Source organism: Leguminivora glycinivorella, chromosome 5, assembly GCF_023078275.1.
Source record: "Leguminivora glycinivorella isolate SPB_JAAS2020 chromosome 5, LegGlyc_1.1, whole genome shotgun sequence".
Taxonomy (NCBI): Eukaryota; Metazoa; Arthropoda; class Insecta; order Lepidoptera; family Tortricidae; genus Leguminivora; species Leguminivora glycinivorella.
Window position 1 is genome coordinate 5,842,157 of NC_062975.1, and position 25,477 is coordinate 5,867,633.

Sequence of the window (25,477 nt, forward strand, 5' to 3'; positions counted from 1 at the left end):
ACTTCAAGTTTCGGCTCGATTCGAGCTTTTAAAATACGTCAAATTAGCTCTGAATACGACACAAATAGTCGTAAAAAAAGAAATAACGTCTTTTCAAATAAAAAACAAAAAACGTCACGTCACTTTTATACTCTTATCCTACTTGTATATCTTACTTTTATATCCGATTCAAGTCGCAAAAAGGCTAATATTTGATGTATTTTGAAGTTCGAATCGAGCCGTTCAACAACTTTTTCGTGCCGTGTTGAACTATTTCCGTTTAATTCAATTCTCTGTGTGATTCAATTGTTTTGACAACATTGAAGGTAATTGTATTAAGGCTTTATTGAAATAACATTCTATGATTCATAAGACATATTTTGCATGTGACACTCAGTAATGATTATATGTCTATGTGTAATATCAATAAAACATAGACATCCATACCTACTAATATTATAAACGGGAAAGTGGGTGTGTCAAACGGAGTGACGAATTGACGTGATTTTTGAGATAGTTGAAGGGATGGAGAGTGATATAGGCTACTTTTTGTCTCTTTCTAACGCGTGCGAAGCCGCGGGCAAAAGCTAGTAATTATATAAGTATTGAAATCAATAATTTACAATGTTCTCCGTATTGTGCAATAGCAAAATTAAGTAGGTACGAGTACATAGTACTATATCATATTGACACGTAAAAAAATTGAAAAATCCCTCGACATAGTGGACCGATTTTCAACAAACACTCCCGACTAATTTAGCTTTCGAAAAAAAAAACAAATCTAAATGGATTCATCCGTTCGAAAGCTACGATGCCACAGACAGATAGACACGTCAAACTTATAACACCCCGTCGTGGTTGCGTCTACGGGAGCGGAAATGCTAAAATGGAAAGGAGTCCCCTTTTCAATTTGGGAATTTCAGTTAAATATGAAAAAAAAAAATGTCCATTAAGAACAACTCAGTTAAAAGATATTGCGAAAAAATCTTTAAAATCGAGGTTTCGCTCTCGACTGTTTCCTCCTTCAAAACTTATTTAAACGGAACGAAATTTGAGAATCTGAATAACAATGAAATAATCTGTGTCGGACCGCTTAGATTTTTTTTGTCTAATTGTTACCGATCTTGAGTATCCCACCTTTTTTTTAGCCATATTGAACAAAGCCGTTTAATTAGAAATTTTTGATTGGCTCTAGCGTCTTTTAAAATAAAAATAGCAAAAAAATATAAATGGTCCGACACGGATAAAAATAATAAAAATCTGTGTTGAAAAAATCATTGCTCTATCTTCAAAAACCAGGGAGGAAATAGTCGAGAGCGTTTGTATGGAGAATTGACCTGTATCGTATCGTCTTAAATATGTAAAAAAACACTTGCCATATCGGAAGATCATATTTCCGCTCTAGGTACTTACTATTACATGTTTTGATCCACAAAAATATCTATTTTCCTTATCTGCGTGATTCAGTTCAAAGTTGCGTAAAGGTCAGGTCACTCGACCTTCCCGCGTGACCTTGACACTTAACCCAACAGGAGCAGCGCCATCTCCCGCCCTTGCAGACAGACTATTGTTTGTTTCTAAAGGTCACATTACGTAGAAATTGCACACAGTACGTTAGTTATTTAAATTTATGTGCAAGTTACAGGAAAATTGCTTTTGCCAAAGTTATTACGCATTGTGATATTTTCAATAGGAGTTTGTGTCCTTGTTGACTCTGATTTTGTTCGTTGTTTATCATTGTAATTTCAAAACTAAGTATTTTTAGTCATGCAGAAGGCATCATCTAACATAATTATTTATTTTTTGATTGTGATTAATGTACAAATTTCTTGGAATATTTTCTATAAGGTCAATCATATCATGACGACCGGTCTGGCTCAGTCGGTAGTGACCCTGCCTGCTAAACCGCGGGTTTCCTGGGTTCAAATCCCGGTAAGGGCATTATTTTTGTGATGAGCACAGATATTTGTTCCTGACTTAGCTCTTAAAATACCTACCTGACTCTTTAGCACAACTTGCCTTGTCGCGCGCGAGTTCATATTTGAAGTCCGCTTGATGTATGGATTCGCGCGCGACAAGACCAAGGCAAGTTGTGCTAAAGGGGCTGATGAAGGGTCTTCATATGACTTGAAAGTTTCGATATATGCGAAACATGTCGCCAATCGGTAGCATTATTATTACATTTAAAATAAACGTGAGTAGTACCGTACTTTTCAATACTATACTGGCAGGCAAGTATGGTCGCGCGATAAGTGATAAAACATACAAATAGTGCGACCATGCTTGCCTGCCTGAAACAGGATATTAAATAGACAAAAAAATTACTACATTTAATAACCGGATAAGTCTAAGCTTTTACAGATTAAGCTCATTAGCTCAACATTTAACATTTAACACGTGTTTCCCCGTATAATGACCATCGAATGCTGCATTTCAAACAAACCAAAACTGGTATGCGCTGATTAGACGCGGCACGGAATTTCGCGTACGGGAAAGTTGTGAATACTAACTTGACGGAATACGAAGATTATACAATTTATGCCAGTAATTTATCAAATCAAAGATATTGCTTGGAAAGGAAAGTTTATAACTTTAACATGTACGACATTGTAAAATAATTGGTACAAAGCTTATATGTAAATACTTGTAACGGATTTCAAATTACTACAAGTTAAACAATGTATTAGGTAATGAAATGTTCTTCAAGATAGTGTATTTTATATCTATTCATCTATGTCATCATAATGAAAGAGCTCTCTCTTAAAGGCAGACAGGGATTAGTTTTTGTTTATGGTGAAACTACTTAACTGTGAATCATTAAAAATATAATATGATCTAAATGCTTTTGGATGAGAAGCTCTTACCTCTTCATCTTGTTAATTGTAGGTAATGTAGGTATATTACAAAATAGAACCGTTGTTGTTGTTAAAACGGTTATTCAGGTTCCTGTCGAGGCTTGAACCACTAATAAGAAAAGGAAAAGCTGAGCTTACTAAGCTTTTCCTTTTCTCATCAGTGGTTCAAGCGAAGTCACGGACACCTAAATATATATTTGAGTGCAATTGCGTTTCAATAAATCAGGTCAAAATAAGTATATTTGCCATAAAACATTGCAGTAAAAAGTTACACCATTCAGTTTAAAATTGAGTTGACAAGAACGTTTTTGAACCCTCTTGAAGTAAACCTTGTGATGGATATGAAAGTAATATTTATTCAAGACAATTGGGCAATGCTAGGGGTCATGAACACACACTGAAATACCTATTGAGATACTCGAATCACTCCTCGAATCATGACTTAACTTGGTACTAAAAAAATGTAAATTTTATTATTAATAAGTAAGAAAATAAAGTATTTTTCACCACACCAACTGGTAAAGGCTCTCTTTACTATTCAAAAACAGATAGCAGCATTTTATCCACAAGAGTGCAAAGTTTCATACAAATTTTAACTTGATGTCTTAACCTCGTAAGTTAGGCTAGTAGATTTTACCTATAAATGATATTGAATAAATTGATGGATTTATGATTTAGTTTGATGTTTTAAATTCAGTATTTTGTTCGTGTTGGTGTGGTGAAAAATTTTGTGTTATACTCGGTGGCAAAGTTTGTTCCTTCGTGCCTTGAAACCCTCGCAACGCTCAAGATTCCACTTTTTATTAATATTGGAATCTTTCGCTTGCTCGGGTATCAATATTGGCACGTGCGGTGAACCCTGTGGGTTAAACAACAACTTTGCCCCCTTGTAAAACAAATAACTATTCTACAGAAAAACTCATGAAGTACAAAGTACAGTCGAGTTCATAAATATGTGTACATTTTTTCACATTATTGCAACGATTTAAGGTGAAGAAATGTACAGATATTTATGAACTCGACTGTACTACCTAGAACCATAATATGTTTGTTTTCTATAATCACTTACACGTACGAAATGTTCAGGAAAACTGAAAAGAAAATTGTTAGCAAACAATTGAAAAAGCACGAATAAAAGTAACTTCATTGGATAACATTATACATTATCACTCAGTTCATAATCAGATTAATCAGTTACCTTTTTAAAATCAAAATTAGTTCTTTGTTGTGGTAAAAGGGTGCAGTTTGACAAAATAATAGGCTCGCTTGAACTACCTCTATAAGGCGTACATTGGCATAATGTCCGATAAGTGCATGTGTACATATGCGTACGTACATATATGTCAAGTTGACGAAAAGAAAGTGAGATTCAAGGTCACGGCCGGAAGGAAGTATCATGTCTAAATTAGGCTCAGAGTTCACATCATTCGACTGTTTACTTGAATGCCAGACAAAACATTGAAAATTAGACACAAAAGAAAACTTAATTATTAAAATCATTTTATGCCAAAATGAAAACTCACAGCCCATTTTCTCAGAAACTACAAAATTAATCACATTTATTACTTTGAACGTAATCATTTTAAGTGTGATGGGATGTAGAAGGAATTGTTAAAACGGTCTTCAACAGAAGGAATTATGTTATGATACTCAGCATTGACATTTGCAACATCTGTCCTAAATAACAATTTTGAAAGTAAACTTAACAAAATATTCATAGAACACGAGATTTATAATAAGCATACCATTAATAAAAAACAATATTCAGCCACTTTGTTCCACAACATTGGGACGTCAGGACACGTAACGGTTGTGTATTGTGCAAGCAGACGAATTAGACGACATGCAATAGGCGCCGCTTATGGTCGCGGATGCGTCCACACTGCTGGTATTTAGGACGAATCTACTTTTTGACCAACTTTTTTGACAACAGGGTGCGTAGCCGAATGGCAGAAACGCTCACGAAACGAAACGCTCGTAGGTATCTATCTCTATCGCTCTTGCATATTGGCGCGACAAAGCCAGACTTCCATTCGCGGCGTTTCGTTTTCGTTTCGCGTCGTAGAAATGTCATTCGGCTACGCGGGGCCAGTTTTGCTTAGCGATTTAAAAATTCCTTCAAGGGCTTCAAGTTCAATCACTTTTGACACTATATATAAGCTATTCAGTTTTATTCTGACTTTTATTGATTTATTTATTTAAACTTTATTGTACAAAAGAACAACTTAATATTCTACAATAATTACGTAAATTTGTACATGTAGGTACTTATATACATAATTTGTACAAAAAAAATCGCCCTTAAAGTCCTTAATAATGGATTTTTCCCCTCACTAGCTCGGAAACACGTGTTTTGTCCTTTAATACCAGCGGGTAAAAACGCATTTTATCCACTAGTGGGTAAAGTAATTTGACCTTGGATAAAGTCAAATTAACTGCTTTAAAATTGATAAAAGTAGGTGAATCTAGTAATAAAGATGATTTACCACCTGTGGAACTACTGGAAGCAGTGATAAACGCATTTTTTGCGTTGTAGTTTCCTCGCTATAGTGAGGGAACAGGTTTTGTGTTACACTCGGGTGCAAATGTATTTTTCCCCTCGCTAGCTCGGAAACACGTGTTTTGTCCTTTAATACCAGCGGGTAAAAATGCATTTTATCCACTAGTGAGTAAAGTAATTTGACCTTGAATAAAGACAAATTAACTGCTTTAAAATTGATAAAAGCAAGTGACTCTAGTAATAAAGATGATTTACCACCTGTGGAACTACTGGAAGCTGTGAGAAACGCATTTTTTGCGTTGTAGTTTCCTCGCTGTAGTGAGGGGAAAAGTGTTGTGTTACACTCGGGTGCAAATGTATTTTACTTCTCGTGTGTTAAAAAACTCGCAAGTTCGGGATTCTATTCTTGAACCACTCGCTTCGCTCGTGGTTCAACTATAGAATCTTTTCACTTGCTCGTTTTTCAATTCCACACTCGGCGTTAAAATACAACTTTGCCCCCTTGTATAACAAATAACTATTATATGTACTTTTCTTTTTATGGTGTATCCGTGTATGTCAAACATTCAAGGCCCTAACTGTTACACCTAATGAAACTGTAGAGTGTTCGGCAAGTCAAAAGTTGCGAAATGTATGGGGACCAATACAGTACACGACTCTTGATTTTCCGAATAGACTCTACATCAGAAGTTCGATTTCTTGGTAACTCCGGACTCTCCGGAGACATTTTGAGTAATAGCAAAGAGACTTAATTATCGGGCAAAAAGTCAATTCGTCCATTTTAGGACGTTTTCACATGATTAAGGATGATCGATTCTAGTTTTAGCGTTTTATACGTTTGTGTTTTGGGCGCCGTGCTGGCGACCTCTTTAAATATCACTCGATTTGTGCCGTTGACCGGCGCGACACGATGCGACCGTTCACCGGTTGCAGTTTCTATATATTTTATTAGAAATATGATTAGATGACCTAAAGTTTCTATATCACTCTTCCATGTTATTGCGATAGTGATAGTTGCGTTTTCGTTCGTTATGGAGCGTCTATTATCGTGTTAGCTATGCGGGCAGATGCCCAATTTTGCGATTATTTATTAGAAGGTGCAGGACGCAGATCAATAATTTTTTGGGTAAACAATTTGACATGAATCCATACCTATACTCGGGAGAGTGTGTGTGTCTGTTTGTCCGTCTTTCACGGCCAAACGTAGCGAGAAATTGACGTGATTTTTTAAGTGGAGATAGTTGAAGGGATGGAGAGTGACATAGGCTACTTTTTGTCTCTTTCTAACGCGTGCAAAGCCGCGGTCAAAAGCTAGTAATATACATATTTTACCCCCTTTAAGACGTGCGCACACGTCACACAAACACACCACGTGTCAACATGTCAAGTGCGTGTCGTAAGCCGTGGTGAAAGAATTGCGCGCAGAATTGCAGCCGGCTTCATCGCCCGCCAAATATTCTCGATTCAAGTATTTGTTTACCGTATTTCACTGGTTATAGACACATTAAAGCCTTGAAACCTAGTTCTATCCACTCTCTGTGGAAGCTGTGGCTAGACTTTTAAAAAGTTAATCAAAGCTTGCTTCCAATGAAATATCGTATTTCATTGGAAGAAGTTCACATTGCTTCAGAATATTGCTTAAACGGAGGAAACATACCTACATATTTTTCAACTTGTGGTTAAGAGCAAATACTTATTCCACCGCATATAATTTATGCCATTAGATGCTTGGTATCTGACACTGAAAATTTTCTGAAAATTCTGATCATGCCTTGTTCGGCGTTTTGATATAAGGGTCTAGAAACCACTTATTGTCTGGAATCAAGCTGATATTCCTGTAAGTCTCACTTCTCAATTCATAGATGTTATAATGTATACAGAGTGGGGCCTGTAACAAAGGCGAAGAATTGAACTCTTAGGCTATTCTCCTTATACTGATCAACATTTGTTCGGCGACTTTTAAAAATAACTTGTATTTTAATTTTTATCACCCTTCAAAGTTTTTTCTAAGAGGTAATGTATTGCGAATTCTGTTAAGTCTAAAGTGTGACAGACAACGTCAATGACAACAATAATGGCGTACATTGAAGCTAATATTTATTTTGTATGAAAAATTAAAAAATTAAAGACTTCATAATTTTTAAAAGTCACTGAACAATTGTTGATCAGTATAAGGAGAATAGCCTATAGTTCAATTCTTCGCCTTTGTTACAGGCCCCACTCTGTATATGAGTATGTATTTATCTATTTAAGTAGGTATGTATGTAGTATCGTCGCCTAGAACCCACAGTACAAGCTTTGCTTAGTTTGGGGCTAAGTTCATCTGTGTAAGGTGTTCCCAATATTTATTTATTATTTACTAGCTTTTGCCCGCGGCTTCTTTCGCGTTAGAAAGAGACATAAAGTAGTCTATGTCACTCTCCACCCCTTCAACTATTTCCACCTAAAAAATCACGTTGATTCGTCGCTCCATTTTGCCGTGAAAAGCGGACAAACAAACTGACACACACACTTTCCCATTTATAATTATTACATTATGCATTTATTAGAATAGCTACACTAGTAGTATGTAAACTCGTGAATACTACTTTTGTATAGGTACAAAATGAAACAGATTATTATAAAAGTGTGAACTTTCCTGTAACGAATGGTAGAATGGTAGGCCTTCCTAGTTACGTGAATGTAAATGACAAGTAGGCGTACATTAATATGTTATTAATAATCATTAAACAAATCAGCCGGAAATAATCGATTGGCCACACATGAACAGCGGTCATAGACCCGCGATCTACTATTGAAATTATATTACATATGATTACTTAGGTACACATTTGATTTTACATCCTGTTTGAATTTTTTTATAAATGTAGGTTAGGCAACCTGGTGTCTTTATCACGCAAAGATTTTTTATGCGATAGGAGGAAAACGAGCAAACAGGTCGCCTGATGGTAAGCGATCACTGCCGCCCATAGACACCCAAAACACTGCCGGCTTTTAAGATGGGTGTACGCTCTTTCCTTGAAGGTTTTGGAAGGAAGAAAGCTGAAGAGCGTAGCGGTTCGGAAATACCTTAGCTCGCAGGCGACTGTTCACGACGATACACGCTACTTGTACCTCTATGTATACGATCGAGTCAAAAAAGTTATCAGAAATAATATTCAGTAATTATACTCACCAGGAAAAACGCTCGAACATACAGCTTCAGTTTCTTCATCTCGTTTCAGGAACTAAATCTGTAACATACAGAAATATAAATCAATTTGTGCTTATATTAATTTTAAATAAATTTTCAATTCGTACACACACGTTACCAACTTTCCTATGATCGCCTTAGTTATCGCGGTCAAACCTTTTGATAAACAGACCTAGTGTTAGTTATTTAGTGTTCAAATTATGTTATGCGCATTGCGCAGTATCAAAAAGGTGCATTAGGCTAATTCCGAATGACAGAAAGGCTCGGGTAATTTCGAAAGGGGAATCTTGATATGACGGAAATAATGGTGATTTTTATGCGACTTTCGAAATTAAACTACTTTCGGAATTACCCTAAGTGCGTTTTCACATTATCCGATCCGATATCGGATGTCGGACCGATATCCCATACATTACAGGCGCCATCTTGGATTTTTTCTATTGAAATTCTTCCGACATCCGATATCGGATCGGATAATGTGAAAACGGCCTAATGCACCTTACCATATAGAGTATTTTTATGTATATATGGGTGCTATAAATGAGTGTTAGTTACCGTAACTGTGTTTTGGTTACCTACTAAGTATACCTACTTCTTCCAGTCTATCTTTGCCCTAGAAAGGACACTATTGCATATGACCGTTTCATTCCTATGTCATTTGTCCTTGTAAGAATACCATGTGTAACTGGTTACAAAACTCTTTTTGGCCGCTAATACTCTATCGTGTAGTCTGTTCGGAAAGAGAAGAGCCGTGGAATGTATTGGACCCCATACATTTCACGACTCCTCTTTCCGAACAGACTTTATCTACATAAGTACGTGTGACAAGAATTCGATATCCTTCAGACGTTGTGAAGAATCTCTAATCTTTCTGTCACACGTTCTTCACAGTGTCATCTTCGATTACTAATATCACGCCACAGCATTCTATATTGCCCTTAAAAAACTATTCAACATGACTGTTTTATTCGTATGTCACTCGTCCTTGTAAGTACACCATGTGTAACTGGTTACAAAACTCTTGTTGGCCGCTAATACCCTATCAAGTATGGAACACACGTCTAACGTCTAACCCACCGTGTGAAAGATCTCGATCCTTTCTTGCGATCTCTTTACAGTGCCATCTTCGTCATCACCATCATCGAAGGGTGCTGACTCTGAAGTGAATATGGCCGCACATTTACTGCTAAGATTGGGTATGTCAGCCACCTGAGAGCTCATGACCGTCGTTCTAATAATCAGCGTTAAACAATAAACAGTCGCCGTTGTCGTAATCGGCCAGGACACTGACTTGTCCTTGTAGAACACCATGTGTTCCACTGGTTACAAAACTTCTGTTTGGCCGCTAATACCCCATCGTGTATGGGGCGCACGTGTGACCCACTGGGCGAAGGATCTCGAATAGGCCGATCTCTTTATGGTGCCATCTTTGATTATCGGATTAGGTTTCTGTTGTGCATTTAAATTATGACCCACCGATGGGATTAGTAATACCACACCTCGGACACTGGCGGTCAAATATATGAAAGAGGCGCGTTCCTAGCACACAGTCTAAGCTCGTGTAGGTGAACGCGTACTATGCTTGTATGAGTGACATATGACAGGTCGACTGTTCGCGTTTTTGACAGGCGGTAACTGTGAGGTAACCGAGAGGGGGTGGGCGGCACTTTCAGCGGGGAGCGGGAGTGGCCATACTGTACGATAGTACTCTTTATTATACTGTGGTAATACCCTGCCTTTTCAATAAGAAGCTTATAGCTTAGGCGACTATAAAGAATTAAGATTCTTTAGAATATGCAATGCCTTTTAGATACAATAGGATTGATATTTTATAGTTGTCTACAATGGCTAACATAAAATTAGTAAAAATGTTATCTCGTGACTTGTGTAGGTATTGCTTTTTTGGTATATTTTGTATGGTAGGTATTAATTTTTTGTCTAAGCAACATTTTTATTCATACTTTTTAAGTCCTATAGTAACCACCATTTGAATATGATTCGCCTGAATAGAATTCACATACGGTATGTAACACTGACCCCACTAGCTAACTAGGGTGAGATTTTTTTAATTTTGACCGCTACATTTTGTGTTTTTCGTTCAATAACATGCTTTTAAATTCACTAATTCCTATGGCTCGCTTTCAAAAATAGCATGTCGGAGTTTTCCATGCAATTTTGAGTTATAATATAATCGAGTGCTCAGAATTTAAATATATAAGCCCCTGAATGCGATCGAACTGATGTCAGTTTACCTTCAAATTGACCTGTTACAGGCAAGATTCATAACAATGAAATATTTCCAAAAGCGTCATAGGTCACGCAATGATGCTTCGGGTTTACCTCCCGCGTCAGTCGTCGATCGACCTATAGCACCGAAAAGAACCGTCACTGTTGAAGTTTTGGGGTTTTGGCTGTGTGATATAATATGATAAGGAAATATTCAACGGTTACCTCCTTAGGGCCCATACGAGAACTCGCAAACGAGTTTTATAACATTGCGGTATTTGATGGCTGTGCAAAATTGTATGTAACCTCAAGACCTCAATGTAACTGAAATCGCACGCCGTCTAAATCAGGCCTTAAGATTACCAAATATTGAGCTAAGTACTTGTACGTATATTTCCACAATCGCAACCAGGCTAAATTTCGAACAATACCCCAGAAACCGACAGTACCCGATAGTCGGGCAACGACGTGCAACTCAATGCCGGACGCCGCGAACCCGATAGTCGGGCAAGCGGCGGACGCTCAGGGCTGTGCCAAGTAACTTTCGTATACGTGCATAAAATGAAAGAGTGCGTAGCACAATGTCGAAAATCAAATGTTCTAAGTACGAAATTCCGAAAGACATGACATCGAAAATCAAAATTGCTAGGTAATGTACGAAATTCCTAAATTCAACAGTGAAGTTAACTCCTCTTCGCGTAATTGTGGCTGAGAGTTGTGCTCATCAACTACTGCATCCTCGCCGAATATATTTATTAAGTCTCGCTCAATGTCATCAGGACCACGAGCATTCGCCATCGTCGTAGTAGAAACAACCAAATTAATTATCAATTCCAATCAGAGGCAAAACCACAAAGTCCAGTACGAAAGCAGAAGTCACAGTTGTTCAGAAACAAGCCGATAGTCGTCAAAATAAAAATTAACACAACACAACAACGTCCAAAGCACATCACAAACCATTACGGAATGGCTCGGATTGCAAATTTTACACCGTGACCGGTGTGAAAAACCCGAGTCGCAAACTTCAAATAGATAAGGGATGGTAAACAACATCTCCAGGGTTAAGTGTATGATCACAGTAACTACATTCTTTTGTCAAAGAAATTGCGACCTTATGGTATGTGTACTAGCGTACTAATTATCGTAACTATTCAAAGCTACTTGTTACGTTTTGCTTCCACGCAGTTGCAGTGCAGTGCTGTTTTATGTAGTAGTATTAGTAGTAGTAATCACTTTATTGTGTACAACAGTTTATATACAATTTGTAGAAATAGAGATACAAAGGCGACCTATTGTCTTTTTCTGAGAACTGCCGCTTAGAAATTAGAATGTTTAACAACATTCTAATTTCTAAGTTTTAGTTGAATTTCTTGGTTTATTTTTCTCCGAATTTTGTTTCACTAAAATCATCCTATGAGTACCTACTCTATCACTCTTAAATATTCGTAAACACAAATTAGGTTGTACGATTTACGAAAATTCTAACTCTTATTGATACATACCCGTGTATGCGATTTAACGTAACCAACTAATAAGAATTATTATTTTGTAATCGCATTAGGTAAAGTAAATAAAAATACAAAGTGAATTAATAAATATAATAATCAACTGTACCAACTTTTCGACCACATAAGTACATTATAATCAGAAGACAGTCAGTGGCAGCTATGAGGTAGCGAAGATGCAAAGCTTGCCCGACTATCGGGTACGTTGGCGTCGCGTGAAGGTTTATAGCTCTTGCTCGACTATCGGGTATCGGCATCTGAGTAAAGTTTACGAGTACCCGATTGTCGGGTACGCGGTGTCCAATGTGTTAATCGTCATATTTTAAAGTAGACAAGAATTATGTGATTATACATCCCGTTCTATTTTCTCCCAATAATTTAACAATGGTACGCATTCGACATAGATACTAGGTCCTAGTATCTTATCCATACTAATATTATAAATGGGAAAGTGTGTGTGTCTGTTTGTTTGTCCGTCTTTCACGGCAAAACGGAGCGACGAAATGACGTGATTTTTTAGGTGGAGATAGTTGAAGGGATGGAGAATGACATAGGCTACTTTTTGTTGTTTTTAACGCGAGCGAAGCTGCGAGCAAAAGTTAGTATTATATAAACTTTACAAACAACCTATGTACACTATTTAGAATCCAGATAAATTGCTCGTTGATGTCTTTTGTATAGCCGTTACTATCTAGGTATTCGTACTTGCTACATTTACTCACAACTTTTAAGTAATAAAAAAAAATTTCAATGGTAAAAGATCGAATTAAAGATCATTAATCTTCCTTTTAAATACTTTCGTTATAAATGACATGAAACTTAAAGTCAGGTCAATTAAACGGAGTAAAGCACTAGGAAGAGAATTTCTACCAATTATATCCAAACTCGTCAAATTATTGGGCGAAGCCCTTTAAAGGTAATGTCATTTCTCTGCAGCCTTCATTACATCCTGTTTTAAAACAAAGTAAGGAAACACAGCGAATGCTGCGATCTTCACCTTCAGTAAGGGCAAGTTACGCGTATTAAAAGACAATACAGTCAGTTCGGTAAAATGGACACTGACTTATTACCGTTTTATCACATATTTAATGTTGTAAACGGGACTTAATCGCGTATTACTTAGTGTTTAACAAACCTCCGACGTTTTAAGGACGGCGTTGTCCCCGTCGTCTCGGAGCAGACCGACGCCACGACAAGACGGTTTGTTACTTATGTTTCTTTGTAGTGTAAATGTTCACTATAAAGAAACTACTTGTACAATTTATGATAATATCATCAATGCATGTTGCCATAACAGTTATAAAGTTAGGTAGGTAAATTTGAAATATACGTGTAAATCAGCTTATTAGTTTACTCGGTTGTAAACCGGCATTCATAGTCGTAAACCAACAATGGTTCTCACGGCAGATGACCGCGGCTTTACGTTCTCACTGCAATACGTGTTAAGTAACTTTATATGGTTTTAATATCAGATGCCTAAGTAAGGACCGCGGGTAAAACGTCCCTGAACTCTGTTCTGGTGCGGTTGACTCAGCTAAGCTAGCTGGGCGGTCTGGGGATGACATGGGCATTTTCAGAATTTGGGACCCCCCAATTAGCGTAGGTAAGTTGTTAACAAAAATTAACTTACTGTCAGTTTTGTGACGGTAATTAAGCAGGAAATTTCTATAAAAAGATTGTTTTGTGTTAATTACATAAACTTTAAGCGATAATCTACATTCAGAATGTGAAAAAATTAAATTTTTAGACAGATTTTATGCTTAATCGTCGTCACAAAACTGACAGCGAGTTAATTTTTGTTAACAACTTACGCTAATTGGGGGTCCCAAATTCTGAAAATGCTCACATGACAGAATGTTAACGATACTGCTATACTATTTTTTTTTATGGAATAGGAGGCAAACGAGCAGACAGGTCGCCTGATGGTAAGCGATCACCGCCGCCCATGGACACCCGAAACACCAGAGGTGTTGGAGGTGCGTTGCCGGCCTGTAAAATGGGTGTACGCTCTAGTATTGCTCTAGCTATAGTATTTTCCCTTTGAGCTATGTGAACGACTGCTGCACATTTCACTTTGTGGGCTTTTCTATGTTAAATCGTATGGAGTCAATTTAGTTCCAACGGCCGCCGCTAGCATTATTGGTAATGGCCATAAGATATTTGTGACAATCAGCGCCACTCCTCCACGCACGTTGCCAATAGACTTTTAGGGCCTATACTCAAGAGTGCTCCGTAGCATATGCTATTTATGTCAATGTACGGCAAGAGGGAACTATATAGTGTGTCAAGACAACGGCTATGCGAAAAAGTTGGAGATTAAACTCGGTCAACATCTGTACAAATTGAATTTTAATATAATACGTATGTAAGAATGCGTTTCTATTTGCATACCTACTTGTATTGTAAGTGACCCAGCACGGGAAGTATGGTCGCGCGATAGACGATAAAATATCAGGCCGTCCCTATCGATACCTAGTGCGATAGGGACGGCCTGCTATTTTATCGTCTATCGCGCGACCATGCTTCCCGTTCAGGTGTTTACTTGCTAAAGAATTTTTTATTTATTTTAATGCAGCAGCCGTTTATGACGGTTTAAGAATTTCACTACCCCCTTTCCTCCCGAGGGTGTTGTAAAAGTTGATGATGGTATAGGGGTTCCATTGTGGTCAGGTGTGATGGGCGATAGGCTGCAGGCCTATCTTTGCACACCTGTCTTTGGTTTTCTTTCGAAAAAGAAGTGGCCCGCCGAGTTTCTTGCCGGTCCTATAGTGGATACCCCCCTCCCAACTGAGGGGGGACTGAAATCTTCTCGAGGCTGAGGCGTAGGGTTAGAGCCGGCGTAGCTTTATTTGACGTTCATATGCGCATTGTAATATGCCTACTTGAAAAATAAATATTTCATTTTCATTTCATTTTCATTGTCAATCCCAAAGAGTGGCACTGAAACTGTTTCATGTGCTCTGTCTATCCCATTAGGGAATACGGGGGTTGAAAATTGTTTTTTTTTGTGCTACAGTTGCTAGCCTAACTCCTTGGATAAACTATAGAAGAGTATATATATAGTATGTATGTCAATAAACGTTTCTCTTTCAGACTGCGATACATCTAAAACAGCTAAAATAACGCGATTTAGCGGTAACCACTAAGCGGAAGTGCTATCACGCACAAAGCAACCTTTGACTGTATGATATGATACAATATTGAAATATTGAGATTACCAAGTAGCCTGTAGGTACAAGTACAGTCGAATTTGGACTTGCTGCGGGGTCTGTCTTGCGGCGTAAGAGAGTAACGAGCCACGATCCCTGAAGGCAACTTTGTTTTAAAATACGGAATCTCGTTTTGATATTTCATTGACCCCACTCTCAGTAGGGCCCCTGATTCAGGGGTAATGTCCCCATATTCTCTTGAACAACCAGACTAATTTTAATTAGGTCTCTTAGTTGCCAAGGGCCCCTAATTCCCAGTAAAGTCTACGGGGATAACATCACAAGGTACTATTTGTATTTTGTATAATTTATTGAAATTAATTTCCATAGAGTAGGTACCTAGTCTGTTATTTTTTTTTTGATGAATACTTTTGCTTTTTAATTTTCTTTTTTAATGCTTTCTTATCTAATCTTATAATTAGTAAGATTTATAAGATGTAACGTTTTGAAAAGAAGTGGCCCGCCGAGTTTATTGCCGGTCCCATAGTGGATACCCCCCTCCAACTGAGGGGGGACTGAAATCTTCTCGAGGCTGAGGCGTAGGGTTAGAGCCGGCGCAGCTTTATTTGACGTTCATATGCGCATTGTAATATGCCTACTTGGAAAATAAATATTTCATTTCATTTCAAGGCGCACTCCGTCATCTGTACTAAATACTGTAGAAGGAATGCCTACATAATGGCCATCAAAGTTTTTAATCAACTGCCTGCTGAACTACGTAACTTGCCTTTGAATCGATTTAAAGCTCAACTCCACCAATGGCTTACTCTTAGAGTATTTTACTCAGTAACTTGCTTGTTAGGTATAAGTAGTTAAAGAATTTTGAATTCTTGACTGTTTAAATTTCGCACGCCTGGAAAGGTGTAATATGTAGAACTATCTAGTATATAAGACCATTTTGTAACCATATTACTGCGAATAAACCATTTGTATTGTATTGTATATTATCAAATCAAGATAATATTTTGAAAGTTTGAACTGCGCTGTCTGCGCTGGTTGCCATTCTCGCCGCGTGCGACCCTTTGATCTTTCACATTTCCTGCCGGCGGTATTTACTTAAACCCCCTTTGGTAATTGGTCCCGATTGCCGTGAAACTATGTAGCACCTCTTATTTTTTTTTTTTTATTCAATAAGAAACAAACAGTCGCATATATGTACATTGACATAGATTAAAGCACTTAAATTGCAGACTTACAGTTTCCTTAAAGAGAATATTACTTACAAACCATAACATGCTATAAGTAGATCTAGCTCGATACATTTTCAATATGTGAAGTGCAAACTCGAATGAACTAGAAAAGAAAAAAAAAACAAACTAAATAAAAAGAAAACAAAAAGAAAACAACAAACCTGACAAAACGTGGCTTATTTGAGTACGTAGGTCATTCATCCTTAACAGTCTTGTTCCTAGAGGATTCTTTGAATAATTTTAAAGAATCCGCCAAACATAAAGCGTTTTGATAGCGTAGCGTTAGCAGAGCGCAATGATAGCGGTGCGCCGCCGGCAGAACGCTGGCGTTCCACTCGCAATCCGCGCGCATTCCGCTCGCAATCCGCGCTCGTTAGTTCCCGCTGGCGTCCGCTGGGCACAACGCCAGCGTTCGTCCGGCGCACCGCTATCGTTGCGCTCCGCTGACGCTCCGCCTACGCTATCAAAACGCGCATGTGTGGCCGAGCTTTAAATGGTTTATTATGGATTTGTTTATTACCCTTTTACGCGACGCGAGAATTTCGGCTGACAGATATCAAAATGAGTAATATATTTGAAAATGTAAGTTTCTTGAAACCGGTGACATGTTTACACTTCTTTATAATTGTGCTAAAATTCGTAAAGTGAAAATTACAGAACCAGGTACTTAAAATTGATTATTATTGAATTATTTACACCTAGCTGTATATAATATGGGAATCGAATTTATGTCTGGCAAATGAAATATGTGAAACGATATGGCCCGGGTTAAAATGTAAGCATTCCTATCTAAATATTTTCAAAGTACCTAGGTAGTTACGTAAGTCATCTTTTAATTACCCCCGACACAAAAACGATTTATTTACTTATTTATTTGAAAAACATGTTTTAATGGCTTGACAAGCAATCCAAAGTTCCAAGAAAACTTTAACTTATAAGTTTGACGTGTCTGTCTGTCTGTCTGTGGGCAGTATTGTAGATTTAAATGAAGTTTTTTTTTTGTTTGAAAGCTGAATTAGTCGGGAGTTTTCTTGGCCGTGTTTGTTTAAAATCTTTCCACTGTGTAAGGTTTTCTTCAAAATTTTAATTTTGTATTGTGGTTATTTGATCTCTTTTTCAAACTGCATGTTCAGTGCAGACACTCGTGCGTCGTGCTCTTAATTGACTCTGATAACGAAAGATAAACAGTTCATTCCACTGTCTAGCGTTTATATAAATAACAATTAACATAACTTCATTATGAATTTGCCCATATTTGAGACGGATACAAAGTCCAAATATATCGTTTAATTACCGTGAGATTTGTATCAGTGTAAAAACCCAAAAGAAATTGGTCACATTACGAGTAGGTAGGTACGATTGTTATCAGTAGAATCATTGACTCACGTTTTTTTTATTTATTATTATTAATGCACAGTACAGGTCTTAAATCTAGAGATGGGTAGTGAGTAAATACTCAAGAGTAAATATCGAGTAAATACTCAGTATTTACTCAAAATACCCGTTTACTCGTTTTTACTCAAATTGGTGGGTATAAACTATTTAGCGTGCTGAAATGGAAATAAAAATTAGAAACATTGGTGTATTTTGTTATCGGCTACTAAGTTAAGTAATCAAATTTATATGAATTTTATTTTAAAGACGTGCTCTCCATACATGTAACTATTTTTCACAAAAATAAAATTCAGAAATTACCTGTGTGTTATACATCATCTGATAGGTCTTTAAAAATTAATTGAATGTTTCTAAAAAAGTTTTTTAATAATATGAACAGTTTTGGAATAAAACGATAATTGAGGCCGAAATAATGTTTATACCTTTATAACTTTCGAATACGTTGTTGGAAAAATATCCAGAAACCGTCAAATTATTGCCCATATAATACAAAACACAAAACTACTACTTTAAACGTCATCAGCTGAGCCATTTTTGAGTTTTCTTTAGAAAACCCTTAATAAAAGGTCGTAAGTGCTACATTAACAATCACTTCCGAACGTCATGCCGTTATCTAGAACATCAATTTAATTTATGTCTCATACTTTTACTGTAAATACCTGCTTTTTTAAAACAGAACTGCTAACTAAACATTATCACTATTTTTTTCTCACAGTGATTACCTCTTTTTCGACAAACTAAGACTCCCATAAGCTTCTAATAATATAAATATCATTTAAACATGTCCACACAGTTAAAATAAACACGACTAAGTACTTAAATCTCATTTTTAAATTATTTTTAGGTAACAGTTTCTATTACTCACCCAAATGAGTAAATACGAGTATTTACTCGGTGCTTTGAGTAAATTACGGGTAAATACTCAGTATTTACTCACCCCTACCCATCTCTACTTAAATCTAAGCAAGTTCCTGCAAAACTGTATATACAGTTTGACTGCAGGTATGAGTTTCTTTATGCTTGGGTAGTTTTATATGTGTTAGTAGAACCATGTTGCTAAATATGAATATGATAAATTCTGATTATTCGGAATATACATACATACCTACTGCTATAAAAAATATATGCTGCTATCATGTACCTACTTCTAAAAACCTAGTAGTTTCTCCCATTCTGCCCTCTAAAAAAGTTTAGTGTAAAATTACGAGAAAATACAACTTCTTCAGAATTATGCGCGATATTTATAAGTTGTTTTTTCTTCACTGTGATATTGCAACCTTGTCGGCAACTTCGATACCTACAGATCCGAAAAAAATAATTAGACCTGCGCAATGCCGAAGAAGACATTTAAAGCATAAGGTACAGCAAAGCAAATCTCGACTGGGGGCAATTGTAACTAATGCATTTTTTCCATTATTACACTATGATGTTGAGTTCTACATGTATCCACTGAACACACCTATATATAACCGGTGCACACTCTATTTAATTATGCAAACATTGTAAAAGATGGAAAAAATGGACCAGGTTACATTTGCCCCCCAGTCGAGATTTGCCCCGCTGTACCTTATGCAATTTTGCATTTGCTCGTATATGTGCAACAATCAGCCTACAGACCAAACGTCCATTTTCTAGACCTAAATACATGTCACACGAAAAGGTTTCACTAATAGCCAGTTAAATCAACACCTCTAGCCAAGAATACAACCATTGACGGTAACTGGCTCTCTCGCACCAATATGGAAGGGCGATAGAGACAACGTATTTACCTATAGCCAACCGGGCTATGGACCGTGGCAGCCGGCTACTTTTGGGCAGCAAAGCAAGTTTTTCCATATTTGAAGTATTTTATTGTCACTTATAGTGCGTTTTCACATTATCCGATCCGATATCGAATGTCGGACCGATATCCCATACATTACAGGCGCCATCTTGGATTTTTTCCATTGAAATCCTTCCGACTTCCGATATCGGATCGGATAATGTGAAAACGGACTTAGGGTCGGTTGCATCAAACTGTCTGTCATCGTCAAAGCGTTCGTTAAATTTTATTGTATAGGAAGTTCTATAGACATCTGCTGCGTGACGATGATGTGTCTGTCAAATGTGGTTGATGCAACTGGCCCTTAATGGGGTGGTAAACTTTGCTGGTTCGGGGCGCCAAATTCTTAAAATACGTCCAGAATGATAACTACGCTACTATCTACGGTCTATACGATGGTGCTGTTGGCTACAGGTCCTGTTCTGTTACCTAATTGCAAGCTGTGAAACTGTCAGGGCAGTGCCATTAATGCAGTGATCGATGCATCGTTTGTTGCAGTTGCACCTTATGAAATCTGCATCTACTGATGAGCTTGCTTCATCGCTACATGAACTACGATCGGAACATCTAGCCAAATGACATTGTTAGATGTTTCTTTATGGGACAGGAGGCAAACGAGCAGACAGGTCGCCTGATGGTAAGCGATCACTGCCACCCATGGACACCCGAAACACCAGAAGTGATGGAGGTGCGTTGCCGGCCTACAGACCAATCGTCCATTTTGTAGACCTAAATACATGTCACAAGGTTTCATTTTCATTAATAGCCGGTAAAATCAGCATCATAAATACATATCTATTAGCTTACCACTCGGGGCATGTGAAGGTAAAAAAAGTAAGAAAGTCGACCTTGGGCTTCGAAATTCAGGGTGCGATCAGGAAAAATACAAAGATAACATGGAGAATATTTTCTCCCTGTAATGTTGTTTTTCTGCTATGTCGGTGGCAAACAAGCGTACGGTTCACCGTAAAATAAATGTTTGCAGCTCCTGAGATGTTCAATAAAAGTAGAGCTCTTATTTCTTGTTGAAGAAATTAGAGTCTTTTATTTCTTGTTGAAGAAATTTTAGTTCTGAATAGTTGGTTAAAAATGTTAATATAGTCATATTTAATTTTTTTGGTCAGGTAATCATGTAGTATAAAGTAAGGTGACCAGCTAGAAAATGTCGAAAGTCAGCATAGCTAATGAAGCAACGTTCAAAGAGATTAGTATCTGCTATCCGATAATTTTATTATGATCTAAGTATAGATGTAAGTAACTTTTGGCGCATAATTTGTTAGTGGTTCAATTCGTTTCCACCAGGGAAACGTAAGTCTTTTTTTTTGCTAAAATGACCCGGAATATAGTTCTCGACCAATTGAATCAACTGTGGATATCATACTCTGTCAAACAAGTTTGTCAGCAAATAAGAACAAAGAAAACTATAGGTATCCTTTTCTTTAGCACCCTAAAGAAAAGGATGCATGTAGTTTTCTTTACTTCTTATTTTCTTTGTTCTTATTTACTGACAGACTTGTTTGACAGAGATTATCTCATAACTTTTAAATACATTCGTCCGAATTGACTAATAATTAGAAATCGATAAACTTTTACGACAGGTAATATTGTTGCGGTTTTCAACCAATTAACGAATGTAAATTTAATATGATAATAAATATAGAACTCAGAAAATATGCATGAATATAGTTAATATAGTACATAGACACCTAATACCTATCTTTGCAAAAAATATTTTGGGACAATTTAGACATTCGATATTATTATTGATCAACATTGCTATAATTGCAACTAATTTCGTCAGTCTTGTTTAGTCCCACAATACCATAATACCATATTTGTTTAATAATGAGATTAAAGAAGTTGGTTTAATATTAATTTTGCACAATTTTGTGTCAAAAAAAATTCTTACCTCCAAATCTAAATAACCACACGTTCAAAACACAACAGTCAACTAAAAAAAAAACAAGAGAAACTGTTCCAAATTCAAATCACACACTGTCACTTGTTTTTTCGTTCGCGTTCATTCATCGCCGTTTCCCGCGCTTTTCGTACGTTTTCGTATGTTTTCGGTCGCGTTCGTGAACGGTGCGTTCGGCCCAGCGTCTCTATCAGCACTGCCTTCTGGCCGGCTCAATGTGTGCTACTCGCGCAACACGCATAATCAAATCAGAGGAAATGTATGGAGCTATTTTAACTTTTTTTCGTGTCTCTTGATGTCGCATGCAAGTAATTAGGTACATTTTAGGCTGTTTTATACGCTTGGCCAAAGGTTTGGAAGGGAAGAAATGGTTATTCGTTCTTTCGTCGTTTCTAGCTCCTGCTGAGTGATATATAAACATACTCACCTGATTCTACTTAGGTCCAGTCCAGAAGACTAGCAGGGAAAAGGAGGAAGGAGGAGCTCTTCCATTATGAGTGTGTCTGAGTGAACGCTAGTCAAACGTCCCACTTTGTCGCTACTATACCATAAGAATGAGATTTGCTTGTCAAAGGGTCCGTTATAAAAAACGAAAGTAGGAATTATTTGTTTTGGAAACGACGCAGACTTATTATATAAAACAGTGCGCACTCCTACCTACTCCCTATGTGGGAAATTATAAATAAACTTACAGGGAGAATTGTTAAAGCAATTGATGATGTAATACTAAAGTCATTCAGGTTAAAAGCGAAACACTTAGTCAATAAATTTGCAACGGAGTTTAAAGAAAATGTCGAAAATGTGATAACTAAATGTATAACTAAATGTAACATGCCATTACTTGACGACAAATCGTACATAAACACCCCTAACCTAACATTTCGCCTGGGGAAAATTAACGAAAAAACAACACAAAAAATAATAGCCTAGATAGACGATAAAAAAAGTCCGGGATACGATAAAATAAGGGCAAAAGACTTAAAATACATTTCGGAACATATGACCCCAGTGTTAACACACCTTATAAACTTATGTATAACGCGCTCCGTTTTTCCTGACAAACTTAAAGTAGGGTTGGTAATACCCATTCATAAAAAAGGTAGTCACGCTGACACTAACAATTATAGACCGATAACAATTTTATCATGTATAGACAAAATCATAGAAAAATATATAGGTAGCTCCCTAAACTCATTCTTATCAAGTAATGGCATAATTCACGAAAGACAGTTTGGTTTCCAAAAAAATAAAAGTACATCCCAATTGTTATCATTGTTTACTGATGAAATTAATGAACACTTGGAAAAGAAACATCATATACTTGTGGTAATGATTGACTTTAGCAAAGCTTTTGACACTTTGGCTCACACTAAACTATACAAAAAACTAGAACAAAATGGGATACAGGGACGGGTATGCTGGAACTTATCAAAGACTATCATGCTAATAGACACAACGCCGTAACCATAGCGGGCGAACAGAGTGACCTAATTCCGACCTTATGCGGCACCGCCCAAGGCTCGATTTTATCTCCAACGGAATACTTGCTATATGTAAATGATATGTGTAAAATCTTCCGGCATGGTTCGGTATACCAGTTTGCAGATGACACATGTTTAATTACAGCTCATGAGAACTTGGAAACTGCACAAAACATGATGCAGCATGATTTTGATATATTGTGCAAATGGGCTCACGACCTAGGTCTGACACTCAACTACGCCAAATCAAAATGATGCACGTTCATTCTCCATACAAAAAAAAACTACTTCACACCTAAGATCGTGGCCCACGAGCACAAATGTCTACACATGCCTAGCACTAATTGTAAATGTAGTCACCTAGATATTGTAAAAGAACATACTTACCTCGGGCTAGTTATATACCATAATTTTAATTGGGGCTCACACATCCACCGAGTATGTAATAAACTGAGGGCTATATTATCTTAGCTATGTATTCTAAAAAACAAAGTCCCTTTTAATACATTAAGACTACTATACATGTCTATGGCGGATTCTGTCATAAGTTATGGCCTGGCTAGCTATGGTAGGTCATACAAAACCTTTTTTTTTTTGTCGCAGGGGTAAATGCATTTACGCATCTCACCCCCGGGCTTTGGAAGCCCGTTGGGGATGGGGTGGTATGTGGGACTCGCCCCTCCCTTAGCTCTCTCTGCTAGTCAGAAAGAGGGGGGGAGAATACCCACTAACTTCCCCTGCGGCGTTACCCTCACTGCCGTTATAGGGGAGCACCATGAGTTCAAAAATATTCTACCACGATGCTCCCCCGGCTTGCTTTTTAAAAGCACCCTCGGACCGAAAGGAGGAGGGGCTGTGTAACGCTACAGCCCCACCTTATACGTGTAGAGCCTTACGTGCGGGCCCCCAACCCGCGGCTCTACTGGGGAATCAGGCCGTTAATAAACTGCCGCCTTCTTCTTCCCCTCCGTCTTTGTCGGAGTGGATGCGCATTCTGCCTTTCTTCGCACTGCCGCTCCGCTTCTTCTTTTCTCAGCATCACTTTTTCGCAAAAGTTGCTGAATGCCGCCATGACCTCTTGCACACAAGTATTTTTGCGACTATATTGTGCAAGGAGAGATCGTCGTCGTTAAGGGCTATTTCTAGCTCCCACCGCTCAGGTGCCCAATTAGGGCATTCCACCATTGTATGGTAAGCTGTGTCATCTGGGTGACCGCAGTGATGACAAACGGGCAAAGGTTCCCTCTTTATCATGTACAGGTAATGACCGAAGCAGCCATGTCCGGTCATTACCTGTACCATTCTGTATGTCAGAACGCCGTGTTCGCGGTCGAGCCATGCGTCAAAGGACGGGAGGAGCGCTCCTATTGTGTACGTTCCATAGGGCTCGTCCTCCAATTGGCTCTTCCAGCGGTCCCTCTCTCTTTTCCTAGTCTCCTGCAGTCGTGCCTCTAGTTCCCGAGGTGCCAGACGCTCATCGGTGGTTCGGAGTTCTACCCTCTGGTTATAGCGCTCGACCAATATCCGAGCGTCCAGCTCCCAAGGCATTTTGCTAGCGAGGACACATGCTGCTGCGTGTCCAATCGTCGAGTATCCTCTAATAATACGCCGTGCAATAACCCTCTGAGGTCTCCGGAGCAGGGCCCGGATTTTGTTGTTCAACCTTCCGGCCCATATCGGCATGGGTCTTTGGGCCCTCCGCTCCGACATTAGGTCATACAAAACCTACCTAAACGATATATATAACCTACAATTACGTATCCTTAAGACTATTGAACCTACAAAAATTAAATATAAACATAAATGTAACTATGAGAATCTATTCAGTTACTGCGGGGTGTTAACTGTTTTTGAAAAGATAGATTTAGCTATTATAACTCAATACTACAAGAATATAAAATACTTACGGAAAAAAACACGACCTTTGCGGCTTCGTAACTTAGATAACATTCCAACATACGAGATCGAAAAAACTAACAATGAGTACGGGCGAAGAGTATGGAAATGCACATTACCGCGGATACTGAATAGATTTCCAAATGAATTGATAGACTCATTAGAAAGTCGAACCTGTAGCCAAGCTCGTTATATACTGAAAAAACACTTATTAAAAACGAAAAAACTTAATTATGTATAAATAAAATAAATAACAATTCATATGTAACTAGACTCCTTAACTCAAATAATCTTTTTAATTTAAGATT

At 37.7% G+C, this 25,477-nt stretch overlaps 1 protein-coding gene across 2 annotated transcripts in view; it reads right to left on the bottom strand.

Annotated features, from left to right (window-relative positions):
- The window catches only part of LOC125226662 (protein spaetzle 5), a 54,374-nt gene extending 32,406 nt beyond the window's left edge, over positions 1 to 21,968 (bottom strand). For both annotated transcript variants that reach the window (XM_048130712.1, XM_048130713.1), the window contains exons 1-2: positions 21,784 to 21,968; positions 8,510 to 8,567 (exon numbers count right to left, since the gene is read on the bottom strand). In XM_048130712.1, coding sequence (XP_047986669.1) covers positions 8,510 to 8,548 — 39 coding nt within the window. In that variant the 5' untranslated portion in view covers positions 8,549 to 8,567; positions 21,784 to 21,968. The remainder of the gene's footprint in view (positions 1 to 8,509; positions 8,568 to 21,783) is intronic.
- Between the last annotated feature and the right edge of the window lie 3,509 nt (positions 21,969 to 25,477).